This window comes from Coregonus clupeaformis, chromosome 22 (assembly GCF_020615455.1).
Source record: "Coregonus clupeaformis isolate EN_2021a chromosome 22, ASM2061545v1, whole genome shotgun sequence".
Taxonomy (NCBI): domain Eukaryota; kingdom Metazoa; phylum Chordata; class Actinopteri; order Salmoniformes; family Salmonidae; genus Coregonus; species Coregonus clupeaformis.
The window spans coordinates 4,135,365-4,163,126 of record NC_059213.1 but is presented as its reverse complement, the minus strand read 5'-3'; the positions used below and the strand labels follow the sequence as shown (position 1 = coordinate 4,163,126).

At 43.3% G+C, this 27,762-nt stretch overlaps 1 protein-coding gene and 1 long non-coding RNA gene across 4 annotated transcripts in view; one reads left to right on the top strand and one right to left on the bottom strand.

The window, feature by feature from the left end:
- The first annotated feature begins 1,535 nt into the window (after positions 1–1,535).
- On the top strand, positions 1,536–27,762 carry pdxkb (pyridoxal (pyridoxine, vitamin B6) kinase b). 3 transcript variants are annotated; one of them, XM_041867582.2, is made up of 11 exons: positions 1,536–1,844; positions 3,250–3,304; positions 8,354–8,458; positions 11,945–12,028; positions 15,000–15,034; positions 16,301–16,386; positions 17,349–17,394; positions 18,970–19,081; positions 24,080–24,216; positions 25,875–25,941; positions 26,143–27,762. In XM_041867582.2, exons 1-11 carry the CDS (start codon positions 1,755–1,757, stop codon positions 26,259–26,261), a joined length of 936 nt encoding a protein of 311 aa, XP_041723516.1. In that variant the 5' UTR covers positions 1,536–1,754; the 3' UTR covers positions 26,262–27,762. The 3 variants fall into 3 exon arrangements, with proteins under 3 accessions (XP_041723516.1, XP_041723517.1, XP_041723518.1); XM_041867583.2 differs by lacking the exons at positions 25,875–25,941; positions 26,143–27,762 and adding an exon at positions 24,651–24,808 and having other exon boundaries at positions 1,538–1,844; XM_041867584.1 differs by lacking the exons at positions 1,536–1,844; positions 3,250–3,304 and having other exon boundaries at positions 8,372–8,458; positions 11,932–12,028.
- LOC121554135 overlaps positions 8,469–27,762 on the bottom strand; it is a 59,975-nt gene continuing 40,681 nt past the window's right edge. The window contains exon 4 of the long non-coding RNA XR_006657230.1: positions 8,469–8,991. This is a non-coding gene — a long non-coding RNA (uncharacterized LOC121554135). The remainder of the gene's footprint in view (positions 8,992–27,762) is intronic.

Here is a 27,762-nt window from a genome sequence, read left to right as displayed (position 1 = left end):
TGTGCTAACCAGGATTCTTGGGACGTCCCTAGGCCCAGTGCACTACTTTTGTGAAAAAATTACAACTCATTGTATTTGTATTTGAGTGTTTACAAGCATTTGTAACTTGAGTCTGATAATTATCTGTACAAAACAGTTAATCTGATAATACTTGTGGAATATACAAATAATTGTTTGATATATGTTTTCCAGTTTCTTGAAATACTTTGCAAATGTAACTTATTTCTATGTGAAAACTGAAATGGTCTATTCATTCCTTTGACATTTTAGTAGACACTCTTATCCAGAGCAACTTACAGTAGTGAGTGCATACATTTTCTTACTGGTCCCTCGTGGGAATTGAACACGCAACCCTAGCGTTGCAAGCACCATGCGCTACCAACTGAGCCACATCATCATAAACCACTTGATGTCTCAATGTACTCAATTACATTGTGCATTGTTTTTCCTGATGGTGATGGAGTCTACAGGGACAAACCTAGATGACCAGCCTATGTACAATTCAGTAATGTACATTTACATTAAGTGGTTTGTAAGGATGGTAAATTAATACTGCACAAAAAGTGGTGTTTTCCATGTTATTTGATCAAGAAAAATATTTAATTTGATGTGGGGATGTTTTGGGTCTTTGCCCATAACTTTGCACCTTTTGATGTAAATGTTTGAGGACAGGGTTTTGTTCTTTCTGGATTCATTTTACATGTATGTTTTAGTCATTTAGCAGACATTCTTATCCAGAGCGACTTACAGGAGCAATTCGTGTTAATTGCCTTGCTCAAGGGCACATCTACAGATTTTTTACCCAGTCGGCTACGCTCCTAACCACTAAGCTACCTGCCGCCCCATTATAATGATGATCACAGAGAAAGGGACAGGGCAACAACTCTTACAATTCCAAACTATTGAATCCTGCAAGATAAATGTTCTTAATTGCCAAAGCAGCAATGCTGAAAAAATAGTTTTGCCCACGCCGTGCTACAGACATCTATGTTATATTGGTCCGCTAATACCGGACTAGTAAAGGCCCAGCGCACGACTTTTTTTTATTCATATTCATATTATTTTTAATTCAGATTTTTCAGGGGGTGCTGCAGCATCCTCAGCACCCCTACTTCACACGGCTATGGGGTAGGGACATCCCAAGGATCCCAGATAGCACTGACCATAAAGTGTATCATAATGAAGGACCCCTCAACCCGATTCTACATTGCCTTTTGCTCCAAAGAAATGTCTAGTATCCTCGCTGTACTTGCTCCCATTACAGTCCTTTTAGACAGGGTTCTTTGCTCCCATGAAGACTTCTATAGTAACAAAATCCCTGGCTCCAAATGTTGGGCTCCAACTACATAAAAATTATTCAGTTCATTCGAATTAGCCCACTGTTTCTTGTGTGCGCACAACACCTGCCCTTGAAATTCATCGATAACATCGTAAAGGACTACGGGTGGTTTGCATATAAGCAACACAATTGTTTCTATTTCACAATATTGCTGTCACATCCGTTCCATTTTTGCGCTTGTGATGTCAGTGGATTTAGGTGCCCGTCACGAATGCCTGAAGAATAATGATATGTCTCGTCAATGAGCGTTTCTGTGTGGGTTCCATGTCCTTCAGTTTAGTGGCTGGATTCTGCTTTTACCCTCACTGAAAACACCTTGGATTGTGGACTCAGGACCGCTGCTTAACGTGCAGCCCTGAACACAAAACCTGCGTTTGTTTTGCGCGGATTGTGTAGCGTGTTTTATTATAACTTTATGCACGAAATGGAATGCAGAGTATTGTCAATTCAGAGTCATGTTGTCAGGGGATATGTTGGCAATAAATCGGCATCATTTCCGTTACAGGTAGGAATCTATTATATTCTGATACAATGTTTTGATGAGCTAATGTAACAGTATTTCATGCTATTTATTTACTAGAGGCAATTGTGCGCGCGTGCAGGTAGCAAAAGGTCACATGGCAAATACCCTTTTGGAGCTGGCAATATTGATGACAATCCCTGAACACTCAATAAATAGAGATGATAGTGAATTTTACATGTAACAATCATCAGACATATTGTTATCAGCAGTGATAAATGGCGAGAATATTCGTTCCATGATCGTGCCTGTCGGATTATGCACAACACTGTAGTATGGACGTGTGTGACATTCGTGCAGAACATTCGGATTTTACTCTTGCAGCAATGCAATCTCATCAATAGGGTCCGTGTGTCATCCGTTCATCCTCCTCATAATCAATACCATCATGACATCACCATTCTCTCATCCTCCTCAACACAGACGCTACTGTGATTTGGGTATTTTACATTTTTAGTCATTTAGCAGACGCTCTTATCCAGAGCGACTTACAGTTAGTGAGTGCATACATTTTTCATACTGTACCATGGTGGTCATTATTTCCCCGAACAGCGTTGTTTGTCATCCACATGGACAAGTCCGTCATAGATGACGAGCGTATAGGCATTTCAATTAGCTGGGAATCCTCTGTTTCTGCTGTTTTATCAGTCAAGAAAGACAGCAGAGAGATTCTGCATGAATGACTGACGTATTTAGCGTATATTCCTCTGACTGACGTCACTAAAGAGGAGCCAGGAGCTTTTAATATAATTATCTTGATTAAACCCTGAGGCCAAAACAATTCAATCAAATTATTTACCTCCTGTTTCAATTGGTTACATCAATCTGTTGCATGTGAAGTCATGTAAGTGAAATCCAATAGTGTGGGTACTCTAAATCAAAACCGTTGCCTTCTATTTATAGAAAGGTCAAGTCATGGCATTTTGAAACAGACCACCAAATCTCTAAATCCGGCCCTTTGTATAGCCTAGATCAGGGGTATTCAACTCTTACCCTACGAGGTCCAGAGCCTGCTGGTTTTCTGTTCTACCTGATAATTAATTGCACCCACCTGGTGTCCCAGGTCTAATCAGTCCCTGGGAACAATGGAAAAAAAGCAGTGGAACTGGCTTTGAGGTCCAGAGTTGAGTTTGAGGGGCCAAGGTGATTAGCTACCCACCAGTGGAGGCTGCTGAGGGGAGGACGGCTCATAATAAAGCCTGGAACGGTTCAAATGGAATGGCATCAAACACATGGAAACCATGTATTTGATACCATTCCACCGATTCCGCTCCAGCCATTACCACAAGTCCGTCCTCCCCAATTAAGGTGCCACCAACCTCCTGTGCTACCCACATTGTGCTTCTCCAGCCCAATGCTTTGACTAATGCTCTGTCTGTCTCGTCCACAGGTGCTGGGGTTTGAGGTGGATTCAATCAACTCGGTACAGTTCTCCAATCATACAGGTACATATAATGTACAGCAGGGTTGGGGTCAATTCTATTTATATTTCATTCAATTCAGGAAGTACACTGAAATTCCAATTCTCTTCAATGAAGAAAATTTGGAATTGGAATTTGGTGTACTTTCTGAATTGCCTGGAATTGAAATGGAATTCAGAAGTACAATGTGTAGCTGTCTTGTATATTTTTAACCCTTCCTGATAGGAAATTGTTTAACATTTTTGAGAGAACAATGTCTTTGGTACCGTTACTATCATTGCTGAAAGATCTTGGCATATTTTGGGTATGCTAATAATTTTGATGTACCCTAAAGCTACCTACCTCCTAACATACCATTATATTTTCACTATGACTGCAATCAACCTTTATCACACGAAACAAAATCTCTTCCACCTTGAAAGTGGAGCTGTTGATCAGGCTCACGTCAGGAAACGTGTGATGAAAAGATATGGGTTTTGTGTCATATTCCTCATTGTGTCACGTTATCAGACAAGTTCTTGGGTGGAACAAAATGTCACTGGTTGTAATGTACAATTTGACCTCTCTTAAGTGGAGGAGATTAATTATCTGTCAGGGCCAGTTCAGGACACAGTCAGTCTCAGGATTGTAATTTGCTCTACATGGGGTCTGACTGGGAGATAGCCTACACCAGGGTTCTTCAATTCCGGTCCTGGAGGGCCGAAATCACTTCTGTTTTTTATTTCTACCTGGTAGTTAATTGCACTCACCTGGTGTCCCAGGTCTGAATTAGCCCCTGATTAGAAGGAGAGGATGAAAAACAGAGATGTATCGGCCCTCCAGGACCGGAATTGAAGAACCCTGGCCTACACGGAGACAGTGCAGGTGGTCTGAGAGGAATGGAAACGATGGCAAAACAAGAGGCCGCTGTTGAGCCATACAACAGTATAGGCTACTGCACTTAGTGACTCTCACTAATCATTGACTCTCTCCTACACTCTCTCTCACGCACACACCTGCCCTGCTTATTATGCCTTTGAGTTACTAAATAAAAGAACACGTTTGTGGCCATCTTCAGTGCCACTGGTGTGTCTTGGGTCGTCCATTGAGAAGTGTTCCCAACAGGGTTCAAACCTGGGTCTTCTGTGCCCTACAAAACTGTGTTAGCCCACTAAGCCTACACAAATCGTCAGGTCTCAGACAAGGTTACTCATGATGCAAGCGTGGCTTACATGATCCACCTCCTTTACACTTTACTCCCCTTTGACCTCCTCCTGCGCCTCACATAAACCCATCCAGGTTACAGCACCAATGTGACCAACTGTGGTTTGAACCCGGGTCTCTTGTATGCCATAAGACTGTGTTAGCCTGCTTAGTCTCAGGAAAGGTTACTCATCAACATGCAAGCAAGGTTCTCTGAACCACCCTTGTTACAGGAGCCCAGTTTTTGAAGGGACACCCTGACACAGAGTCATAGAGACCCGGCTGAGTCCCATAGCTATGGGGCCAGAGATTAGCAGTCAGACTCACAGTAATCTCTCTCAGATATCCAGGGATTCTCTGAAGACTATCAGGCTGTGTCCCAAACCATGGACCCCTATTTTCTATATAATGTGCTTCTTTTGACAAGGGATTATAGGGCTCTGGTCAAAAGTAGTGCACTATGTAGGGAATAGGGCGTCATTTTTGATGCAAACTCCAGGCACCGCCAATCACTGCCCAATCATTTCGCTGCCTGTTCACGCCTCGTTGCCACACGAGTCACCGGCCGGTGGCCCCATGAGCCCATCACATCCACCACAGAGGAAATCATCAGAGGGACTCCAGCTCTGTTGTGATATCAATAGTGACAGCAGAATGCATTAGATGACGCTAGAGCTAATGTGTAACAATTGTGCCAAATGTTTTGGGGTTGTGGACACAGTTATAGACTAGTACAGTAGTTGTACAGGGTCACCTAAGTGAGGATGGGAGGGGGCTGTTGGTCTTCGGGCTGAAGGTGAATGACATAGTAGACACCAGTGTGTTTGTGTGCGCACGTCCGTGTGTGTCTGTGAAAGAAACATTGCTAATTGAGATCACACCACTGTCAGGCTCCTCTCGGTTTCCGTCTCTCACTTCATCTGTCGCTCCATCTGGAAAACCACGGATGCCTGCCTGACCATGATGAGCAGCGTGTGTGAGAGGAAGTGAGTGATTGTGAGGGAGATTCAAAGAGAGCAGAGGGAAACGTAAACTGTGTGTATCTGACGTAGGTTTGAGGAATGACCCTATCTATTGCACTGCGTCAGTCAACATATGAATCAGCCAGCCTCGTATGCCCGCTGGTGTTCTTGCTAAGTGTTCATTCATGGACAGATGTCCTGGAGAGCACAACTGTGTCAAAGAGCCAGCTTGGCTGTGCTGACCTCATCCACCTGAATGTGCCAGGTCGCCCTTGCGAAATAGGTTTTTAACCTCAAAGATCTTTCCTGGTTAAATAAAAGTACAAATTTATCTAGAAGGGTCTGTACTGTTCAACAAGAGGAGGCATGGTCCTGCTATCGTCACCCTTATTAGAGGTTTCCTCTCTGGGCTTGGGGCCAAGCTAATCCCTGGCCCCTCAGCCCTCACCATGCTATATGCTAGTCCCATAGCCTTCTCTGTCCACTTATCACACAACTCTGTGTCCTCTCAGCCTCCCCACGCTCCCACAGCTTCTGGGTAATTGGGTAAACGTCCCCCATTTGCTTTGATACAGCGTTCACACCTAACCGACTGCATACAGTCCAACAGTACAAATCAGCTGTGTTTAAATCCGCTTTAAGTTCTGAAGTTTACATGATTCCTCTGAGTCAGGGGAAGACTTAGACAACCAGGTGAGGGGAGTTCCTTACTAATCAGTGACCTTAATTCATCAACAAGAGAAGAGCGAAAACCTGCAGACACTCGGCCCTCCGTGGAAGGAGTTTGACACGTGCTCTGAGTGATTTAAGCTTTACGTTTGTTATTAAGTTCAGGTTTAAGTTATTTTGAATGCACCAAAAAATAAAGAGTTGGTGCCGGGCTGCCCAACCCTCTTCCTGGAGATCTGCTGTCCTGTAGGTTTTCAGTCCAACCCTAATTTAGCATATCTGATTCAGCTAGTTAAGGTCTTGTTGAGCAGCTAATAAGTAGAATCAGATGTGTTAAATTAGGGTTGGACTGAAAACCCAAAGGACGGTAGATCTCCAGGAAGAGGGTTGGACAGCCCTGCTCTAGGGCAATTCAGGCGGCTAATTAAGGACCGTTTTACTGAAGAATGTGTTTGTTTTCAATGATTGCATTTGCTTTTTGTGTATTGGTTTATATTGATGTGTATTTGATACAAGGCTCATCTGTAAAAGAGACCTTGGTCTCAGCATGACTCTCTGTCAAAATAAAGATACAAATAAAATAAAAAATACAGATTTATTGGGACATCATGATGCCCAAAAAGTGCATAATGATTAAAAGACCCCATACACATCGCTCATGAATGATCCATCTGTTGCCACCTAAATCAGACTCATTCCTCGGGTTGTTTTTGTTGTTAGATGCCATTCTTATGTCCCTGCACTGGGTTAATGGAAATGTCTTCATGAAAAGGCTTGGCTCAGACTTATCCTTTGTAAGCAGTTCCATTTTGGCTAAGGATGAGAGAATGCCACCTCTTTACCACTTCTTAAGGGTGCCCATTGTTCCAGGTTTTTACTGTTGTTTCTTTCGAGACAGGAACATGCAATATCGATTGGACCATTACTGTATCTACTAACTCAGTAGTAGTTTTCTAATAAGCACACAATCACACCCAGTTAATTGAGTTACTGAAGATGTGTGGAACATCAGACATCATTTAGATTCTGGAGCATCATAGCAATGGAGGCCAAAACCCTGCTCCAGTCATAAGGGTCACTCCGCTCATCACACATCAAACATTACTGCAATGAGGATGATTCAGACTTGAATTATGTCAATAACTTAGGCTAGCTACTGCAGTTTTATCTCTGGTTGTGTACCAAATGGCACCCTATTCCCTATAGTGGCAATAGGGCTCTGGTCAAAAGTAGTGCACTATATTGGGAATGGGTACCATTTGGGATGTAACATTTGTCTTTTCCCTTGCCAAATAGTATTCTTATAAGGTTTTAAAGAACAGTCTTTTTGCTGTGTGTGTGTGCAAGTGTCTCTCTGTGTTAGCTTTAGGGGGGCAAAGAGAAGCAGGGCCTGATGGGTAGATTCAGCTCAAAACGCAGTGGCGGTTATCTTCCCAGTGGGGAAGGATACGCAGCGTCTATCTCTGTCTCTCTTCACTCTGCACGTGCTGAAGAAAACGTGTGTGTGTTTGTGTATGTGTGTGTGTCTTGGATTGTGACGAGCTGAAAATGCTCTTCCGAGTATGCAATTGTGACAGCAGAAAATGATGACGACAGAGCCAGCCCTTATCACAAAGATTTCTCTCCTTCCTTTGCTCCCTCCCCCTCTATCTCACACACATACACACACACACACACAGACGAGCAGCGGCAACTCTTTATTGCTCTCAGCCCCTCAGGCTTTTTTCTTGCCTGTTACTAGGCAACCAGAACCACACCATGTGATCTGCTGGGTGACTCACCTGAAGTGTGACATCACAACTCCTGCGGCAGCGACACTGGTTTCTGACAAAATGCTGGTTGCCCCCACAGACCCGCACATTTGTTTTTTGCATTTGAGGGAGCTGACGGAACAAACATTCCCCCTGTCCCATCCCCCTTCCTGGGAAGCTACCTCACTGTGGCTGGGGGCTTCTCTAGGCCTCCTCTGTGTAGAAAAGACATCAGCACTGTTAACTGTTGTTTTCATAATTTGAACCATAGAAATTAATGAAGATACTAGCTTATGTTGTGAACTGTCAGTTGCTCTGATTCCATCCTGATTCTCCACACTTTCCCCAAAGTTGCACTGGGACAGTCCCATCATAGATTTAAAAGCATTGGTGGAGGGAGTTTTCACAATTGTTAAATCCATTACAGGGGAAGTGTTGCCACTCTGTTGTGGAGATTGTCATGTTGTCTCCCTGACCCCTCACCTCTAACCCCTGACCTCTGTTTCTAGGCTACTCCCACTGGAAAGGCCAGGTACTGACCGCTGACGAGCTGCATGTCCTCTACGAGGGGATCAAGCTCAACAATGTCCACCACTACGACTATGTTCTCACAGGTGAGACGCACACACAGAAAGAAGTGAAGGCTAGCGGTAGCTGTGCTAGCAGCCTGTGGATGGCTGTTAGTTTATATCAAGTATTTATTTATGATTGGTTAGGCTATCTTGTACACATTCGCTGCTAAAAGCTGAATTGCAGTATACAGACCAAAAATAAACAAGAAAAAAAGGACATAACAGTTAGCTAGCTGAAGAACCATTTTATAGAGAGCAGCTAGCTAAGTCAATAGCTTCAAAGAGTGCCTGCTTCTGGTCAAGCCTTCAGACAGATGTTCTCGTCAGTCCTCAGCTCCCTCTGTAGCTTTACAGGGAGAACACAGGAAGCAGTAGATGGACATGAGCCTCATGAGGTCACCCAGACAGAGATGGTATCGGCTGCTGGGTTTACAGAACCTAATGTCAGTCAGGCTGTCAGATGTTTGCCACTGTTCTGTGGTAGCCGTCATGCTCTGCTAGCCCTGGCCCAGAGAGAGAGAGACGGAACAGAAACGCTGGCACTCCCTGATGGATTACGTCTCCTCTCCTATCACCTTGAGAGGGAGAGGAGAAGAGAGAGGGAGAGAGAAAGAGGTAGCAGAAAATAAGGGAGAGAAGAGGAGAGGAGAGAGTGAAGGTCATGGTTTTATTCTCTCCGAGTCCTTGAGAATCTGTCGAGGTGTGAAATGTAGCCAAACTGGAATTGCTACATTCTAGTAAGCTACATTCTAGTAAGCAGGTTGGTCAGCTCTTTCAGACTGCTAGACATTTGGAAGTAATTGTTACGGACACACTAGAGTAGATACAGTGGGGAAAAAAGTATTTAGTCAGCCACCAATTGTGCAAGTTCTCCCACTTAAAAAGATGAGAGAGGCCTGTAATTTTCATCATAGGTACACGTCAACTATGACAGACAAATTGATTTTAAAAAATCCAGAAAATCACATTGTAGGATTTTTAATGAATTTATTTGCAAATTATGGTGGAAAATAAGTATTTGGTCACCTACAAACAAGCAAGATTTCTGGCTCTCACAGACCTGTAACTTCTTCTTTAAGAGGCTCCTCTGTCCTCCACTCGTTACCTGTATTAATGGCACCTGTTTGAACTTGTTATCAGTATAAAAGACACCTGTCCACAACCTCAAACAGTCACACTCCAAACTCCACTATGGCCAAGACCAAAGAGCTGTCAAAGGACACCAGAAACAAAATTGTAGACCTGCACCAGGCTGGGAAGACTGAATCTGCAATAGGTAAGCAGCTTGGTTTGAAGAAATCAACTGTGGGAGCAATTATTAGGAAATGGAAGACATACAAGACCACTGATAATCTCCCTCGATCTGGGGCTCCACGCAAGATCTCACCCCTTGGGGTCAAAATGATCACAAGAACGGTGAGCAAAAATCCTGCAGAGAGCTGGGACCAAAGTAACAAAGCCTACCATCAGTAACACACTACGCCGCCAGGGACTCAAATCCTGCAGTGCCAGACGTGTCCCCCTGCTTAAGCCAGTACATGTCCAGGCCCGTCTGAAGTTTGCTAGAGTGCATTTGGATGATCCAGAAGAGGATTGGGAGAATGTCATATGGTCAGATTAAACCAAAATAGAACTTTTTGGTAAAAACTCAACTCGTTGTGTTTGGAGGACAAAGAATGCTGAGTTGCATCCAAAGAACACCATACCTACTGTGAAGCATGGGGGTGGAAACATCATGCTTTGGGGATGTTTTTCTGCAAAGGGACCAGGACGACTGATCCGTGTAAAGGAAAGAATGAATGGGGCCATGTATCGTGAGATTTTGAGTGAAAACCTCCTTCCATCAGCAAGGGCATTGAAGATGAAACGTGGCTGGGTCTTTCAGCATGACAATGATCCCAAACACATCGCCCGGGCAACGAAGGAGTGGCTTCGTAAGAAGCATTTCAAGGTCCTGGAGTGGCCTAGCCAGTCTCCAGATCTCAACCCCATAGAAAATCTTTGGAGGGAGTTGAAAGTCCGTGTTGCCCAGCGACAGCCCCAAAACATCACTGCTCTAGAGGAGATCTGCATGGAGGAATGGGCCAAAATACCAGCAACAGTGTGTGAAAACCTTGTGAAGACTTACCGAAAACATTTGACCTGTGTCATTGCCAACAAAGGGTATATAACAAAGTATTGAGAAACTTTTGTTATTGACCAAATACTTATTTTCCACCATAATTTGCAAATAAATTCATTAAAAATCCTACAATGTGATTTTCTGGAAAAAAATTCTAATTTTGTCTGTCATAGTTGACGTGTACCTATGATGAAAATTACAGGCCTCTCTCATCTTTTTAAGTGGGAGAACTTGCACAATTGGTGGCTGACTAAATACTTTTTTTCCCCACTGTATCATGGATACAGGAGGTGAGTACAGCTAAAAACATCAGTTAGGCTACATACTGTATATCACCAACAATTAAGAGGTTCACCTTGAATAAACTCTTAGGAGTGACCAACACTATTAGCGTGTGAGACAGACAGCGTTTGTCAGTTGAAACTTTATCTGTAAGAAACATAGCTTACAAATGGGACTTACAGATGTATCTGTGGTCAGATACATGGCATGAAGTACACTGTGTGTATCATGGAATAAGTGGACTTAACCTGAATAAGTGGAGTTTGAGTTAGGATCTAGCCATACCCATTTACTCCCTATTCCCAACTCTTCCTGTGGCCCTAAATCTTCCTAGTTTACAGATCTGAAAAATGTCCGGAATATACACTAATACACTGCTCATGTAGCACATGGGGATGTGTGAAACTCACTCCTTAGCCTGAAGTGTACCCACTTGCTCTGCCAAATAGCTAGCTTTTCTGTGGCACGACTGGTAAGACGCTTCAGGAGGGTGGTCACGTATTGTTTGCAAGGCAGAGGTCCTGGGTTCGAGCCCTCGGGATGAGCCAAATTAGGAGGAAGCGGTAGTCGGTAAGCAAGCAGTGTGACGTTATTTACACTCATACCTATCCAGACCCTTCAGATCGGCAAACATCTAGTGTTAGGGGCTAGGAAGGTAATTGGTGTTGAGACGGTTAGCCCTGTGTGTTGAAATCAACAATGAGGACATGGGCTTTCCCTCACTGAGAGCCTGGTGGCCGAGCACAAAAGTGAGGCACACACACACACACACATACAAGCCTTACATCAGCATTCCCATTGAATCATCTCCCTCTCTGTCCTCCTCTCTTCTGGCCCTTATCTCCTACCTACTGTACGTACAGACAGCACTGCAGCGTCAGCAGGTCCTGCTCACACACACACACACACACTGCAGGAAAGCCTCCACCTGCCTCTATGCAAATACAATTAGCTTCTCAGGCATGTGTCCACTCTGAGAAAGCACTGACACACTTACTGTTACACCATGATCCCCTATCCTCTCATTAGAGCCCTGGGTGAGGGGTTAGTTTTGTCTGCAGTGTACTGTATAAAACTTTATTGAGACATTGACGAGTTTGTTTTGACCCAGAATCTCCCCTCAGGGTACACTCGAGACACTTCCTTTCTGGAGATGGTTGTGGACATCGTACAGGAGCTGAAGAGGGCCAATCCTAACCTTGTGTATGGTGTGTATCCCTTGCTATGTCACCCCTATGTGTGCGTGTGTGTGTGTGTGTGTGTGTGTGTGTGTGTCTTACACATCTGTTCAAATCAACAGGGTGGGGTTCGACCACTGCTGATCAGAAGTTCAATATGCCAGTATGGGTTATTGTTAGGGCCAAGAGTTTTTCCTGACCACCTGACCAGACCAGGGAGAACTGGTCTGGAAAAACTCCTGGCCATAGCTATTGTATCATCATCTTCAGGTTAGGGTTGGTAGAAGCGTAAGGACACGTAGCAAAGAAAAGAACAGCCGCACACTCTTATGGCTCTGAAGCAATACATTTAATATAACCTGCTATTCGACAGCTAAGCTGCCTTCATCAGGGTTTCAAGGTAATGACAAGCTTGGTGTGGAATAAAGCTTACCGTACGCTTCCCAGTCTAAACAGTTCATGCATATATTATCACGAAATTATGTTTGTTTTGGTCTTCCGCAGGGTTTTTTCGGATGTTTGTGCACACAATATTTATTCTTGAGGCAAAACGAAGTTCAGTAGCTGAATTCTACGCCCCTTCGTCGGTGATTGGTCAACAGTACTACTCCTAGTAGGAGTGGGAACATGAAGTGTTGTCATTCAACAAGAGACGACTAGTTCTCATGAAAAAAATTTAACATGAGAAATACTGCACCAAACATCTTAGTCAGATGTAAAATTGCGTGACTAACACTTCCTCTGCAAAAACGTCAAAATTAATGACATACCTTGATTTACAGTGCATTCGGAAACTATTCAGACCCCTTTACTTTTTCTAAATTTTGTTACGTTATAGCCTTATTCTAAAATTAATTAAATAGTTTTTTTTTCTCATCAATCTACACACAATACTCCATAATGACAAAGCAAAAACAGGTTTTTAGAAATGTTTGCAAATGTATTAAAATAAAAAAACTGAAATCACATTTACGTAAGTATTCAGACCATTTACTCAGTACTTTGTTGAAGCACCTTTGGCAGCAATTACAGCCTTGAGTCTTCTTGGGTATGACGCTACAAGCCTGGAACACCTGTATTTGGGGAGTTTCTCCCATTCTTCTCTGCAGATCCTCTCAAGCTCTGTCAGGGTGGATGGGGAGCGTCACTGCACAGCTATTTTCAGGTCTCTCCAGAGATGTTCGATTGGGTTCAAGTCCGAGCTCTGGCTGGGCCACTCAAGGACATTCAGAGACTTGTCCCGAAGCCACTCCTGCATTGTCTTGGCTGTGTGCTTAGGGTCGTTTTCCTGTTGGAAGGTGAACCTTTGCCCCAGTCTGAGGTCCTGAGTGCTCTGGAGCAGGTTTTCATCAAGGATCTCTCTGTACTTTGCTCTGTTCATCTTTCCCTCGATCCTGACTAGTCTCCCAGTCCCTGCCGCTGAAAAACATCCCCACAGCATGATAATGCCACGACCATGCTTCACCGTAGGGATGGTGCCAGGTTTCCTCCAGACGTGACGCTTGGCATTCAGGCCAAAGAGTTCAATCTTGGTTTCATCAGACCAGAGAATCTTGTTTCTCATGGTCTGAGAGTCCTTTAGGTGCCTTTTGGCAAACTTCAAGTGGGCTGTCATGTGCCTTTTACTGAGGAGTGGCTTCCATCTGGCCACAGAGGAACTCTGGAGTGACCATTGGGTTCTTGGTCACCTCCCTGACCAAGGCCCTTCTCCCTCGATTGCTCAGTTTGGCCGGGCGGCCAGCTCTAGGAAGAGTCTTGGTGGTTCCAAACTTCTTCCATTTAAGAATGATGGAGGCCACTGTGTTCTTGGGGACCTTCAATGCTGCAGAATTTTTTTTTGTACCCTTCCCCAGAACTGTGCCTCGATACAATCCTGTCTCGGAGCTCTACGGACAATTCCTTCGACCTCATGGCTTGGTTTTTGCTCTGACATGCACTGTCAACTGTGAGACCTTTATATAGACAGGTGTGTGCCTTCCCAAATCATGTCCAATCAATTGAATTTACCACAGGTGGACTCCAATCAAGTTGTAGAAACATCTCAAGGATGGTCAATGGAAACAGGATGCACCTGAGCTCAATTACGAGTCTCATAGCAAAGGGTCTGAATACTTATGTAAATAAGGTATTATTTTTAATAAATTAGCAAACATTTCTAAAAACTTGTTTTCGCTTTGTCATTATGGGGTATTGTGTGTAGATTGATGAGGATAAATATTTATTTAATCAATTTTAGAATAAGGCTATAACTTAACAAAATGTAGAAAAAGGGAAGGGGTCTGAATACTTTCCGAATGCACTATTTTAAATTAATTCTGCCTATTTTGAGGAAGAGTAACTGGGTATGTTGTTGCTATGGTGGCTCACTAGGGACAAACAACAGTAATATTGCTGATTTTTCCCCCTTTTTTCAAGCAAATGTCTTTAGGGAGTATGCGAGCACAGACGTTCGTTTCGCCTAGCCGAGATATCCTAGAAGCAAACTGAACATATGTATGCGGAAGCCTTAAGCCCTTACTGCATTTAGAAAAAGCGCTGACAGGACAGTTGTGTCTATCAGTGAGTTCCAAGTAAATAATTCTCAATTAAGCTGCTAACTAAGATTAAAGTTGACATAATTTAATAACGCCCGTGCATTTCCATGGAAATTAGTTGAACAACATGAATGAGCAGGATGAATAAAACTGCTGTAGCGCATGTTTACTGTCTGTTCCGAGGGCAGTGTCATATTCATTAGTGCTCAACATAGCAAAACATTTTGCAACGGAAAAAAGAAAACAAGCATTTCTTTGTTCATGTAGTCCATCCTCATTTCATCCTGTTATTTTCCGTTTGGTGTTTAGTGAATACGACCCAGGTGTTTGCTGTAATTAGCTGATGATTAACATAATCATAAGACATCTTGGGTCAGCTTAACATCGATATAGAACATCTGTAATGTCTGTGTGAAACCTGAGAGATCTGTGTTAGAGATTGAGTGTGTTCTCGTTTGCCTTTTCAGTGTGTGACCCGGTGCTGGGGGACCATGGCTCCATGGTGAGTACTTTATGTTTGTCTGCCTGTATTTTGTATGTTTTATTGAACAGAGCAGAAGAGATCATGAAAAGATAATAGTGGGAAAGATTGGAAGAGAGTTCATCATAGACACTGGGTCGGATTTGAACCCACACTGACAGTGGTAGGTATGTATCCTACACAATCCAGGCCATGAGAGTACTGTGCGTTTAATGAGGGATCAGATGGTACTAGTAAGTGATGTCACTACTCCTGTCCTGCTCAATCTCATTCAATGGGGCAACACTGACCTTCAGCTTTACCTGACCAATGAGTTAAGTCTAAGGCTGCAGCCACACTGAGACACATAAATGGAAATCGTTTATGCATTCATCTATTGTCAGTGTTTGTCTGTCTGGCAAAAGTTAAATTCAAGTGAACTATTTTCGGACGAGCTGCATATGAAAAAAGGCATATTGAGCATTTTCTTTGATGGAAAATCATATCCATTGTCCATTGACTCCCATTGAAAAACCACTGGCAAATTTTTCAGACACAAAATTGCAATGTGGCCTTAGACCCCCATTTTCACTTTCTGCTATCCCTTGTCCTTTCTCTGTCTGTCTCTCCCTGTCCCTGTCTCTCTATCTCGCTCCCCCTCTCTTACTGTAATCTCTTCTTTACGTTTATGGGCTGAGCATCAGGGGTCAGTCGACATGATGTCATTGTTGCATCAAGGTGTGTATGTGACGTGTGTGTGCGTGTTGAGGAGTGTGGATTGGGGAATGATAGACCACATCTCATTTCACCGTGACAGATGAAATTAGCATGAGCTGCCCTCGCTGTTTGTACAGAGAGAATTATGCAGAATAATTTGCTCGATTGTGACTCACTGTGCGTGCGTACGTGTTACAGTGTGTGTGTGTGCGTACACCAGTATTTGTGTGTGTGTTTGATAGGTAGAGAGAGCACAAGGGCATATATGCATAATGTGTGTTGATGTATATAGTGACATTGAGAAAAATGGTGTGTAAAATTGTTTGTTTGGACAAGATGTGGTCATCATTCTGATTCACTCAATGCATTCATCCTTTCCTTGTTATGCATCTCAGTAGTCTAAAGTTGCTTCCTTTCCTCGTCCCCTTTCCTTAGTCTGCTCTGATCTGAGCTAGGCAGCAATTTCAGCTCGGTGTAGATAAAGAAGGGCCAACGAGGAGAGGAAGCCACTTCAGACTATTGAGATGCACCCTGTGTGTGTGTGTGTGCATGGCTGCTCACCGGTACTGATGTGTTTCTTTCTGTCTCCAGTACGTTCCAGAGAACCTGCACCCGGTCTACAAGAACAAGGTGGTGCCAGTGGCCGACATCATCACACCCAATCAGTTTGAAGCAGAGTGAGTAATAGTGAACCTATACAGCTGGTGTGTGTGTGTGTGTGTATTTGAGACAGAGAGTTAAATCACCACAGGGACTGTATCGTATCTGTTACTATCACTATCACTAAGCTTCATCCACATCCTAATCAGCTACATTGATGTAATTTTACTCAATATCCTATGAAATCTTATACAGATATACTAAAGGCCTATGTATGGTGTGTAGCGTGTCAGTAAGATGGCTGCTACACTGAGTGGATGGTTCTTGATACCCAGTCACTCCTCTCTGTGTCTGTCTGCTTGTCTTTTTGTCTGTATTCTTCCATCATTTTTCCTGTGTTGGTTTGTGTGTGCTGTGTTGGTTTGTGTATGTTGTGTTGGTTTGTGTGTGCTGTGTTGGTTTGTGTGTGTTGTGTTGGTTTGTGTGTGCTCCACTGCTTCTCCCCTCCCTCCTTTCATCCCCACTTCTAAGCCACCTCCTCGCTCATCACTGCAATCCCAGTTCTAGTGGTGCACAGGGTCCCTCTGGTGGATACCCAGGGAATTACAGATGAATAATAATAATATACATTGTGTATGAAGTGTTACCGCAGCATAATGATAGTCTCAGTCGTTTAACTTGGAGATGATAGTGTAAATATTGCTCACTGTCTCTCACTATGGCCACTAGAACACTATAGTAGAACACTAAACAGACTCTTGCTTAGACTGTTTGTTGGTTGCTGTTTACAATGAATGTGGCGTTAGTGTCAAGCAGAGGAGGCTGGTGGGAGGAGCTAAAGGAGGATGGGCTCATTGTAATGGCTGGACTAGATTGAATGGAACGGATGTGTTTGATACCGTACCATCAATTCCATTCCAGCCATTACAGTGAGCCCACCCTTCTATAGCTCCTCCCACCAGCCTCCTCTGGTGGCAAGGTTAAATTAGCATGTGCGTTTGTGTGTGACTTTATTAATGTGCCCGTGTTTGTCCTCCAGGCTGCTGACAGGGAAGAACATTAGCACAGAGAAAGATGCAGTGGAGGTGAGTCACCATAGAACATGCAACAGGTATATTATGTTGTCCTCAAGTCATGTCGAACTATGTACATAATCCATGGGCCATGTTTGAATACTGATAAAATGCATCCTTCCTTCCTTGAGGTATTCACTGATCTGTAAGTAAGCGGATGGCATCCACCCAATTGTTTTCAACAATCCTACCGTGTCAGAGCTGTGATTTCCTCAAGGAAAAAATAAATGAAGGATGTATTTAAAAATATATATATATTTAAGGAGAGTGGAATTTTACTCTACCATATGTTTTTATGCTTTATTACACTGAACAAAATATAAACGCAACATGTAAAGTGTTATTCCCATGTTTCATGAACTGAAATAAAAGATCCCAGAAATGTTCCATACGCACAAAAAGCTTATTTCTCTCAAATTTTGTGCACAAGTTTGTTTACATCCCTGTTAGTGAGGATTTTTCCTTTGCCAAGATAATCCATCCACCTGACAGGTGTGGCATATCAAGAAGCTGATTAAACAGCATAATCATTACACAGGTGCACCATGTGCTGGGGACAATAAAAGGCCACTCTAAAATGTGCAGTTTTGTCACACAACATAATGCCACAAATGTCTCAAGTTTTGAGGGAGCGTGCAATTGGTATGCTGACTGTTGGAATGTCTACCAGAGCTGTTGCTAGAGAATTGAATGTTAATTTCTCTACCTCCAACGTTGTTTTAGAGAATTTGGAAGTTTGTCCAACCGACCTCACAACCGCAGACTACGTGTAACCACGCCAGCCCACGACCTCCACATTCGGCTTCTTCACCTGCGGGATTGTCTGAGACCCTCAGACAGCTGATAAAACGAGGTTTGCACAACCGAAGAATTTCTGCACAAACTGTCAGAAACCGCGCCAGGGAAGCTCATCTGCGTGCTCGTCGTCCTCACCAGGGTCTTGACCTGACTGCAGCTGCATTTTATTGATGGCAATTTGAATGCCATCACCTCATGTTTCAGCATGATAATGCAAGCTCCATGTCGCAATAATCTGTACACAATTCCTGAAAGCTGACAATGTCTCAGTTCTTCCATGGCCTGCATTCTCACCAGACATGTCACCCATTGAGCATGTTTGGGATGCTCTGGATTTACGTGTACGACAGCGTGTTCCAGTTCCCGCCAATATCCAGCAACTTCGCACAGCCATTGAAAAGGAGTGGGACAACATTCCACAGGCCACAATAAACAGCCTGATCAACTCTATGCAAAGGAGATGTGTCGCGCTGCATGAGGCAAATGGTGGTCACACCAGATACTGACTATTTTTCTGATCCACGCCCCTACCTTTTTTTTAAGGTATCTGTAACCAACAGATGCATATCTGCATTCCCAAGAAGGGTGGAGATGGGGATTGAAGCCTGTCTCTGCTGGGAGGCATGGATATGTGCTGGGTGGGAGTCGGGTGTTACCCACTCGACCATGGCTCAGCACAGAAGGGTGCATTTTTAAAGTATTTTATTTTGAATAGGGACGTGGCACCATTAGATGTAGCAGGGAGTTGACCTTTGACCTTTTCCCCCTGGATGCTGCCTCCTTCCCCAGGTGATGGACCTGCTCCATAAGATGGGTCCTGACACGGTGGTCATCACCAGCTCTGACCTGCCCTCGCGTCTGGGTGACCGCTTCCTTGTGTCCCTGGGCAGCCAGAGGACGTGTAAGTGTGTGTGTGTGTGGTCAAGAGTGGGCTAACTAACAATGACAATGACAAATATACTAATTGATAAAAAACCATTGTTTTTATAAAAAAGAAAAGAAAAGGTATAATTTTCGTAAATGATATCATAGGTAGAACTGGTGGAGTTATGTCGCACATGCAGCTAACAAAAGCATATGGAAATGTCTGCTCTACCCAAAATTACAACCAAATAATTGCAGCATTACCGCAAAAATGGAAGAGGAAGGGGGAAAAAGTAAGGAACTTGTCTGTCGGCCCTGAATTAAAGACCATCATTGGTTAAAGAAAATTGTGATAAATAAAAAAGTATACCAGTTTAATTTAAGGACCAAAGGATTAACAACCGTCCCATATAGATTGCAAAATAGTTGGGAAGAGATTTGTGACGTACCGATTCCATGGCAAATGGTTTATGAACTGATATGCAAAACGACGCCGGATTCAAAACTTTAAATTATTAAACAAAATTCTTGCAACCAATATAATGTTATTTATATGGGGGATACAATCTTCCCAGCTCTGCAGATTTTGCTGCGAAGAGACAGAATCATTAGATCACTTGTTTTGGTACTGTCCATTTGTAGCTTGTTTTTGGTCACAGGTCCAGGAATGGCTGAAGGATTGCAATATTTACCTGGAGCTAACCATGAAGAGAGCACTACTGGGTGATCTGAAAAGTCATAGTCAATCGAGCAATAATATAATAATGCTTTTAGGGAAAAAAAATATTTTCAATTTACAATCTGTAGAAACAATGAGAATAGAAGGGTTCAGAACTTTTGTGAAACATCACAGTACAGTTGAGAAATATATGGCAAGTAGAAATCCAATATGGATGGTGTTAAGAGATAGATGGGAGGGGTTGAATGGAGCTGAAGGTTGGGACTAATAACAAATAATAACATCAAAATAACTAATGTAAAATATACTGTGTCCATAATAAGTATATAGGTTGAGAACTTTTGTGAAAGAGCACAGTTTGGGCGATATGGCATGTAGAGGCAAACCGGATGGACATCATGAAAATGATCGGAGAGGTTGAGGGGAGAGGAAGTTCAGGAGTAAAAACGAACAAAATATAATTATTGTAAAATTGACTGTGTCCATAAAATGTACACTACCGTTCAAAGGTTTGGGGTCACTTAGAAATGACCTTGTTTTCCATGAAAACATACATGAAATGAGTTTGAATAGGATATATAGCAAAATGCATAGGAAATGTAGTCATTGACAAGGTTAGAAATAATGATTTTTAATTGAAATAATAATTGTGTCCTTCAAACTTTGCTTTCATCAAATAATCCTCCATTTGCAGCAATTACAGCCTTGCAGACCTTTGGCATTCTAGTTGTCAATTTGTTGAGGTAATCTGAAGAGATTTCACCCCATGCTTCCTGAAGCACCTCCCACAAGTTGGATTGGCTTGATGGGCACTTCTTACGTACCATACGGTCAAGCTGCTCCCACAACAGCTCAATAGGGTTGAGATCCTGTGACTGTGCTGGCCACTCCATTATAGACAGAATACCAGCTGACTGCTTCTTCCCTAAATAACTCTTGCATAGTTTGGAGCTGTGCTTTGGGTCATTGACCTGTTGTAGGAGGAAATTGGCTTCAATCAAGCGCACAGGGTATGGCATGGCGTTGCAAAATGGAGTGATAGCATTCCTTCTTCAAGATCCCTTTTACCCTGTACAAATCTCCCACTTTACCACCACCAAAGCACCCCCAGACCATCACATTGCCTCCACCATGCTTGACAGATGGCATCAAGCACTCCTCCAGCATCTTTTCATTTGGTCTGCGTCTCACAAATGTTCTTCTTTGTGATCCGAACACCTCAAACTTCGATTTGTCTGTCCATAACACTTTTTTCCAATCTTCCTCTGTCCAGTGTCTGTGTTCTTTTGCCCATCTTAATCTTTTCTTTTTATTGGCCAGTCTGAGATATGGCTTTTTCTTTGCAACTCTGCCTAGAATGTCAGCATCCCGGAGTCGCCTCTTCACTGTTGACGTTGAGACTGGTTTTGCGGGTACTATTTAATGAAACTGCCAGTAGAGGACCTGTGAGGCGTCTGTTTCTCAAACTAGACACTCTAATATATTTGTCCTCTTGCTCAGTTGTGCACCGGGGCCTCCCACTCCTCTTTCTATTCTGGTTAGAGCCATTTTGCGCTGTTCTGTGAAGGGAGTAGGACACAGCGTTGTACGAGATCTTCAGTTTCTTGGCAATTTCTCGCATGGAATAGCCTTCGTTTCTCAGAACAAGAATAGACTGACGAATTTCAGAAGAAAGTTATTTGTTTCTGGCCATTTTGAGCCTGTAATCGAACCCACAACCCACTCCAGATACTCAACTAGTGTCAAGAATGCCAGTTTTATTGCTTCTTTAATCAGCACAACAGTTTTCAGCAGTGCTAACATAATTGCAAAAGGGTTTTCTAATGATCAGCCTTTTAAAATGATAAACTTGGATTAGCAAACACAACGTGCCATTGGAACACAGGACTGATGGTTGCTGATAATGGGCCTCTGTACGCCTATGTAGATATTCCATTAAAAATCAGCCGTTTCCAGCTACAATAGCCATTTACAACATTAACAATGTCTGCACTGTATTTCTGATAAATGTGATGTTATTTTAATGGACAATGTTTTTTTCTAAGTGACCCAAAACTTTCGAACGGTAGTGTATATAGTATGTATAAGCTGGAAGTAGAGGCCTAAGAATTGTTGTTCACTAGTTTACTCCAATTAGGGGAGGGGTGGTGGGGTTGGAAAGTAATAATGGAAAATATATATTTTTAAAGGATATGTGTATGTATGTGTGTGTGTGTGTGTATGTGTGTATATATATATATATATATATATACACTGCTCAAAAAAATAAAGGGAACACTTAAACAACACATCCTAGATCTGAATGAATGAAATAATCTTATTAAATACTTTTTTTCTTTACATAGTTGAATGTGCTGACAACACAATCACACAAAAATTATCAATGGAAATCAAATGTATCAACCCATGGAGGTCTGGATTTGGAGTCACCCTCAAAATTAAAGTGGAAAACCACACTACAGGCTGATCCAACTTTGATATAATGTCCTTAAAACAAGTCAAAATGATGCTCAGTAGTGTGTGTGGCCTCCACGTGCCTGTATGACCTCCCTACAATGCCTGGGCATGCTCCTGATGAGATGGCGGATGGTCTCCTTAGGGATCTCCTCCCAGACCTGGACTAAAGCATCCGCCAACTCCTGGACAGTCTGTGGTGCAACGTGGCGTTGGTGGATGGAGCGAGACATGATGTCCCAGATGTGCTCAATTGGATTCAGGTCTGGGGAATGGGCGAGCCAGTCCATAGCATCAATGCCTTCCTCTTGCAGGAACTGCTATCACACTCCAGCCGCATGAGGTCTAGAATTGTCTTGCATTAGGAGGAATCCAGGGCCAACCGCACCAGCATATGGTCTCACAAGGGGTCTGAGGATCTCATCTCGGTACCTAATGGCAGTCAGGCTACCTCTGGCGAGCACATGGAGGGCTGTGCAGCCCCCCTAAGAAATGCCACCCCACACCATGACTGACCCACCGCCAAACCGGTCATGCTGGAGGATGTTGCAGGCAGCAGAACGTTCTCTACGGCGTCTCCAGACTCTGACACGTCTGTCACGTGCTCAGTGTGAACCTGCTTTCATCTGTGAAGAGCACAGGGCGCCAGTGGCGAATTTGCCAATCTTGGTGTTCTCTGGCAAATGCCAAATGTCCTTCACGGTGTTGGGCTGTAAGCACAACCCCCACCTGTGGACGTCGGGCCCTCATACCACCCTCATGGAGTCTGTTTCTGACCGTTTGAGCAGACACATGCACATTTGTGGCCTGCTGGAGGTCATTTTGCAGGGCTCTGGCAGTGCTCCTCCTGCTCCTCCTTGCACAAAGGCGGAGGTAGCGGTCCTGCTGCTGGGTTTTTGCCCTCCTACGGCCTCCTCCACGTCTCCTGATGTACTGGCCTGTCTCCTGGTATCGCCTCCATGCTCTGGACACTATGCTGACAGACACAGCATACCTTCTTGCCACAGCTCGCATTGATGTGCCATCCTGGATGAGCTGCACTACCTGAGCCACTTGTGTGGGTTGTAGACTCCGTCTCATGCTACCACTAGAGTGAAAGCACCGCCAGCATTCAAAAGTGACCAAAACATCAACCAGGAAGCATAGGAACTGAGAAGTGTTCTGTGGTCACCACCTGAAGAACCACTTCTTTATTGGGGTGTCTTGCTAATTGCCTATAATTTCCACCTGTTGTCTATTCCATTTGCACAACAGCATGTGACATTTATTGTCAATCAGTGTTGCTTCCTAAGTGGACAGTTTGATTTCACAGAGGTGTGATTGACTTGGAGTTACATTGTGTTGTTTAAGTGTTCCCTTTATTTTTTTGACAGTATATATATGTATATATATATATATATATATATATATATATATATATATATATATATATATCACACACACACACAGTACCAGTCCAAAGTTTGGACACAGCTACTCATTCAAGGGTTTTTCTTAATTTTTTACTATTTTCTACATTGTAGAATAATAGTGAAGACATCAAAACTATGAAATAACACATATGGAATCATGTAGTAACCAAAAAAGTGTTAAACAAATCAAAATATATTTTATATTTGAGATTCTTCAAATAGCCACCCTTTGCCTTTGACAGCTTTGCACACTCTTGGCATTCTCTCAACCAGCTTCATGAGGTAGTCACCTGGAATGCATTTCAATGAACAGGTGTGCCTTCTTAAAAGTTAATTTGTGGAATTTATTTCCTTCTTAATGCGTTTGAGCCATTTTTTGTGACAAAAGAATAGAAAAGACAATGAGCAATTGATGTAACTGTAATGGTTTTATGTCCCATCTGTGAGTCATTGGTCATTGGTGGAACATTTCCTCTTCTTGCTTCTCCAGTGATGCCTGATGGTACCAAGTCCACCCAGCGGGTCCGTATGGAGATCCCTAAGGTGGACGCTGTGTTTGTGGGGACAGGGGACCTGTTTGCTGCGATGCTGCTGGCCTGGACTCACCACTACCCCAACGACCTCAAGGTCTGCAAAGTGCACTAAAGCCAGTTATGAAACCTAGAGGGCTCATTTGCCACAAAAGACTGTGATTGTAAGGTGAAGTTGCCCCTAGACCAGTGGTCACCAACATTTTCTGAGTCAAGATCACTTTCTGAGTCACAATGCAAGCCGAGATCTACCGCTCAGATTTGAAAAAGAAACATAACTTAAAAAACGTAAGCCTATGCAACATTAACCAATTATAAACAGTTCTGTAGTAATGAGGTTTGTGCAGTAGGCACTAGGCCCAATATATTATCACTATGCTTGAATTGCCCTGCCAAAGTTGTTCTTCTCAGACCATTTTGATATTGTTTCAAAATGTAGTTATATGATCACACTGGTAATAGATCATTTGTTGTATTCCTTGTGAGGCACAGCTGAGTGAGCATAATCATTTGGTCTTTTTTTTTTACCAGACTGATGGCCTGCGTCTGATGGTCAATCTGAGTTGAGGGAGGGAGCAGCTTTGAGGCTGCCTCTTACCCGACTCACCGTCCGTCCTCTCTACCTCCCTCCACTCAGAAAAGGGGACACAGTCTTCCAGCTGATGGCAAAACTTAAGTCGCACTGCATTATTTCTGCCTCATGCACCAATTCATGTTGTTACCTCTATGACCAGAGAAAGTGAAATATTCCTTGATATTAAAAAAGACACAAGCCGCAAATAATAACAACGTAAGCTTATCGAAACACTTTGCTAAACTCATTCATTGCAGCTGCAGTAATGGTTGTAGCATGAGTGGAAGTAGGGAGAGCACGCATTTTATGGCTTATTTTTTCAGTCTATGGCACGACCAAACTGTGTAGACACGGTGATCTGAGCTATGTGATTGGCTAGCGGTAGACCTATAGGTGCACTTGATTTGCTCTCTGGGCCTGCCGGGTAGGCGGAGTTCTACCTTCAGACACATGAAATTGTTCAAAATGGTAACACTTTGCCTTCCCGGCACTAGTGCTGCTGAATCAAGTGCACCTACCGCCAACAGCATGAACCAAAAAATAATAAAAAATAGGAACACAAGGCTTTATCATTGGGTTCTTTACAGAAATGTTTGGTAATCGACTAGGAATGGCTTGGAGATCGACCAGTCGATCGCGATTGGTGACCACTGCCCTAGATACTGATCTTGAGTCAGTTTTGCATTTCCCCCACTATGGTTACGATTGGGGAAGGGGAAGCTGATCCTAGATTTAGGGGAAACTTCACCCCTGAGCGTGATATTAATGGCCCTCCATGGCGCTGCCCATGCTGTCAGAGAAGCAATCAATAGAATAGATTGGAGGTGCACCCTCTAGGTTTTATAGCTCTCTCTTTTATAGCTAAAGCTCACCACTGATACTGTCAGCATCATACTTATAATGATAGTGATATCAATCAGTCAGCTACGTTCCCACCATTCAAACTTCCCCCCAAAATTCTCAAGGTATGGTCAAACTTGATAGTTGTGGTATGCTGGTACTCTTACCAAGATTACATGAGTTGTCTGGACCACTGAAGGGGTGCTCAGTCCTACGATTTAAAAACTGCAATTGTAAAAGAAGGCTCAGGATGGCAGCTTAATTTCCTTTAAAGTTTCAACATGCTTTCAACATGCTTTGACAAACAAGTCTCTCTCTGTCTTTCTCTCTCTCTCTGTTAGACTGCATGTGAGAAGACTTTCTCGGTCATGCATCACGTTATCAAGAGGACCATCTCCTATGCTCACGGTAAGACAAAGTCAAGCATCATTTTACTCACTGTAAGAAGTGTTTGTGTGTTTATGCGCTTGTGTTTGAGATGCTTGAACGCTCATTTGCTCCTTCTGTCTTTTGTTTTTGTCTTTCTCCGGGTGATTCTCTCTCCTCTTTTTGCCCCCTCCATCTTTCTCTCTCTATCTCCCTCTCTTTCTCTCTCTCTTTCTCTCTCAGAGTTAGCAGGGCCTGGCCGAAAACCCAGCCCGCCTCAACTGGAGCTGAGAATGGTTCAGAGCAAAGCGGACATTGAGGACCCTGCCATCGTGATGGAGGCTACTGTCCTAACCCTATAGAGCCCACCCCCCCCCCATCTCCCACCACCCCCTCCCGCGCCACAACCGCACAATGTATAGGTGTTGTACATTTTGATCTGTTATGTGACATTGCCTTAGAAATCTCTTACAGAGCACAACATTTCCATATGAGGAGACTTAGCAGGGTATGGATGGACAGACGGGGGGGGTGAGTGGAGGAGGGGAAGAACTAGAGTGGGCCGGGGTGGGTCTAATGCACCTCATGCACCTCCCTTCGACAACCTGGTCTCTCTCGGTCTCTCTTCATCTCTCCCACTCCCTCTATGAGCTCGCCTAACCTCTTGGTTTGTCCTGCACACACAGCTTCACAGCCCAGCCCAGGCCTAGACTATTCCAAGGCCAGGCATCACAGGGCTTAGGCCTATTGGAGTTGCAGCACTAGCTAACTACAGTGACAATGTGGTGGCCCAGGCTAGCTAAAGCCTAGCTCAGGTTAGGAGGTTATATCTGGCCTGCAAAAATCAACCAACCAACAATCTGTCAATCAATCAAGCCTTGTGAAATACATGCACAGCTGAGGGCAGAATACTGATCAGGGATAGGATAGAACCTGAGGCACTTATTTTAGTGGAGGAGTGGTGGTTTAGAACCTTTTTACCTCATATGTCACAACAGGACAATGGTTTTGGGTATGTTGATTCTTAAATCAATTGTCCATGTTCGGTGCTTAGATCATGATCAGTGTATGATCATTCTAAGCACGTCACTAACTTTGTGGTTGTATGTTTTTGTGTGTTTGTTGTTTGTTGTTTGTTGTTTGTTATTTACAATGTGTGAAATGCTGGAGATCTATCATTTCAACATTTGTTGATGTATGATCCTTGTGTGTTCAAATTTCAATGTTATTGGAATTACCATGCGTATGTCTTTTATTTTGTTCTTAATTGGTTGCAAGGACTAGCAAGGATAATCTACACTGTTCATTTTATACATGCAAATTAAGCAAAACATTCATATACTTTTTTATGTATTTGTATATTTACATATCTTGGGCAGATAGAATATTGATATGGTTTCTTTGTCTGTGCCAAACTTGGGAAATCAAATTATGTTAGAGAGTGCCGAACTGGCTGTTTCCTGATACAGACATGAGATTGCAATAAAGTTAATATGAATCCTGTTATTTAGCCAACTTGCTGTACGTTTTCTGTCTGCCCCTGCTTTGTGGGGAATTCTCCATATCTTACGCTCTGTTCTGAAGAATGAACAATGTGGAGAAAGCTGATTTGATGATGCTATGTTACAGGGACTCAAAGTTGAGGAACCAACCATTTCTCCTCAGACAGGAGAAGTGTCCGTGTGCAGGACCAATCAGGGGTTAGTTCTGCTCTGCTGACATGTACTTACTCCTCAGCTTTTCATGAAACCAGTGAACTGTTTAATCTATGTTCCAGCTGTGCGTTACTGTACATTTGTGTGTTTGTGTGTGTGTGAGAGAGTATGTACATGTATGTAAGTGTATATTTCATCTGTAATGGGG

What these genes read in the sequence shown, in the direction of transcription:
- pdxkb (XM_041867582.2), top strand. Translation starts at nt 1,755, where the DNA reads ATGCACGAAATGGAATGCAGAGTATTGTCAATTCAGAGTCATGTTGTC. An exon ending in ACAGTTCTCCAATCATACAG is followed by an intron (nt 3,305 to 8,353) that starts GTACATATAATG and finishes CTCTGTTTCTAG; the next exon opens with GCTACTCCCACTGGAAAGGC. An exon ending in ACTACCCCAACGACCTCAAG is followed by an intron (nt 24,217 to 25,874) that starts GTCTGCAAAGTG and finishes TCTCTCTGTTAG; the next exon opens with ACTGCATGTGAGAAGACTTT.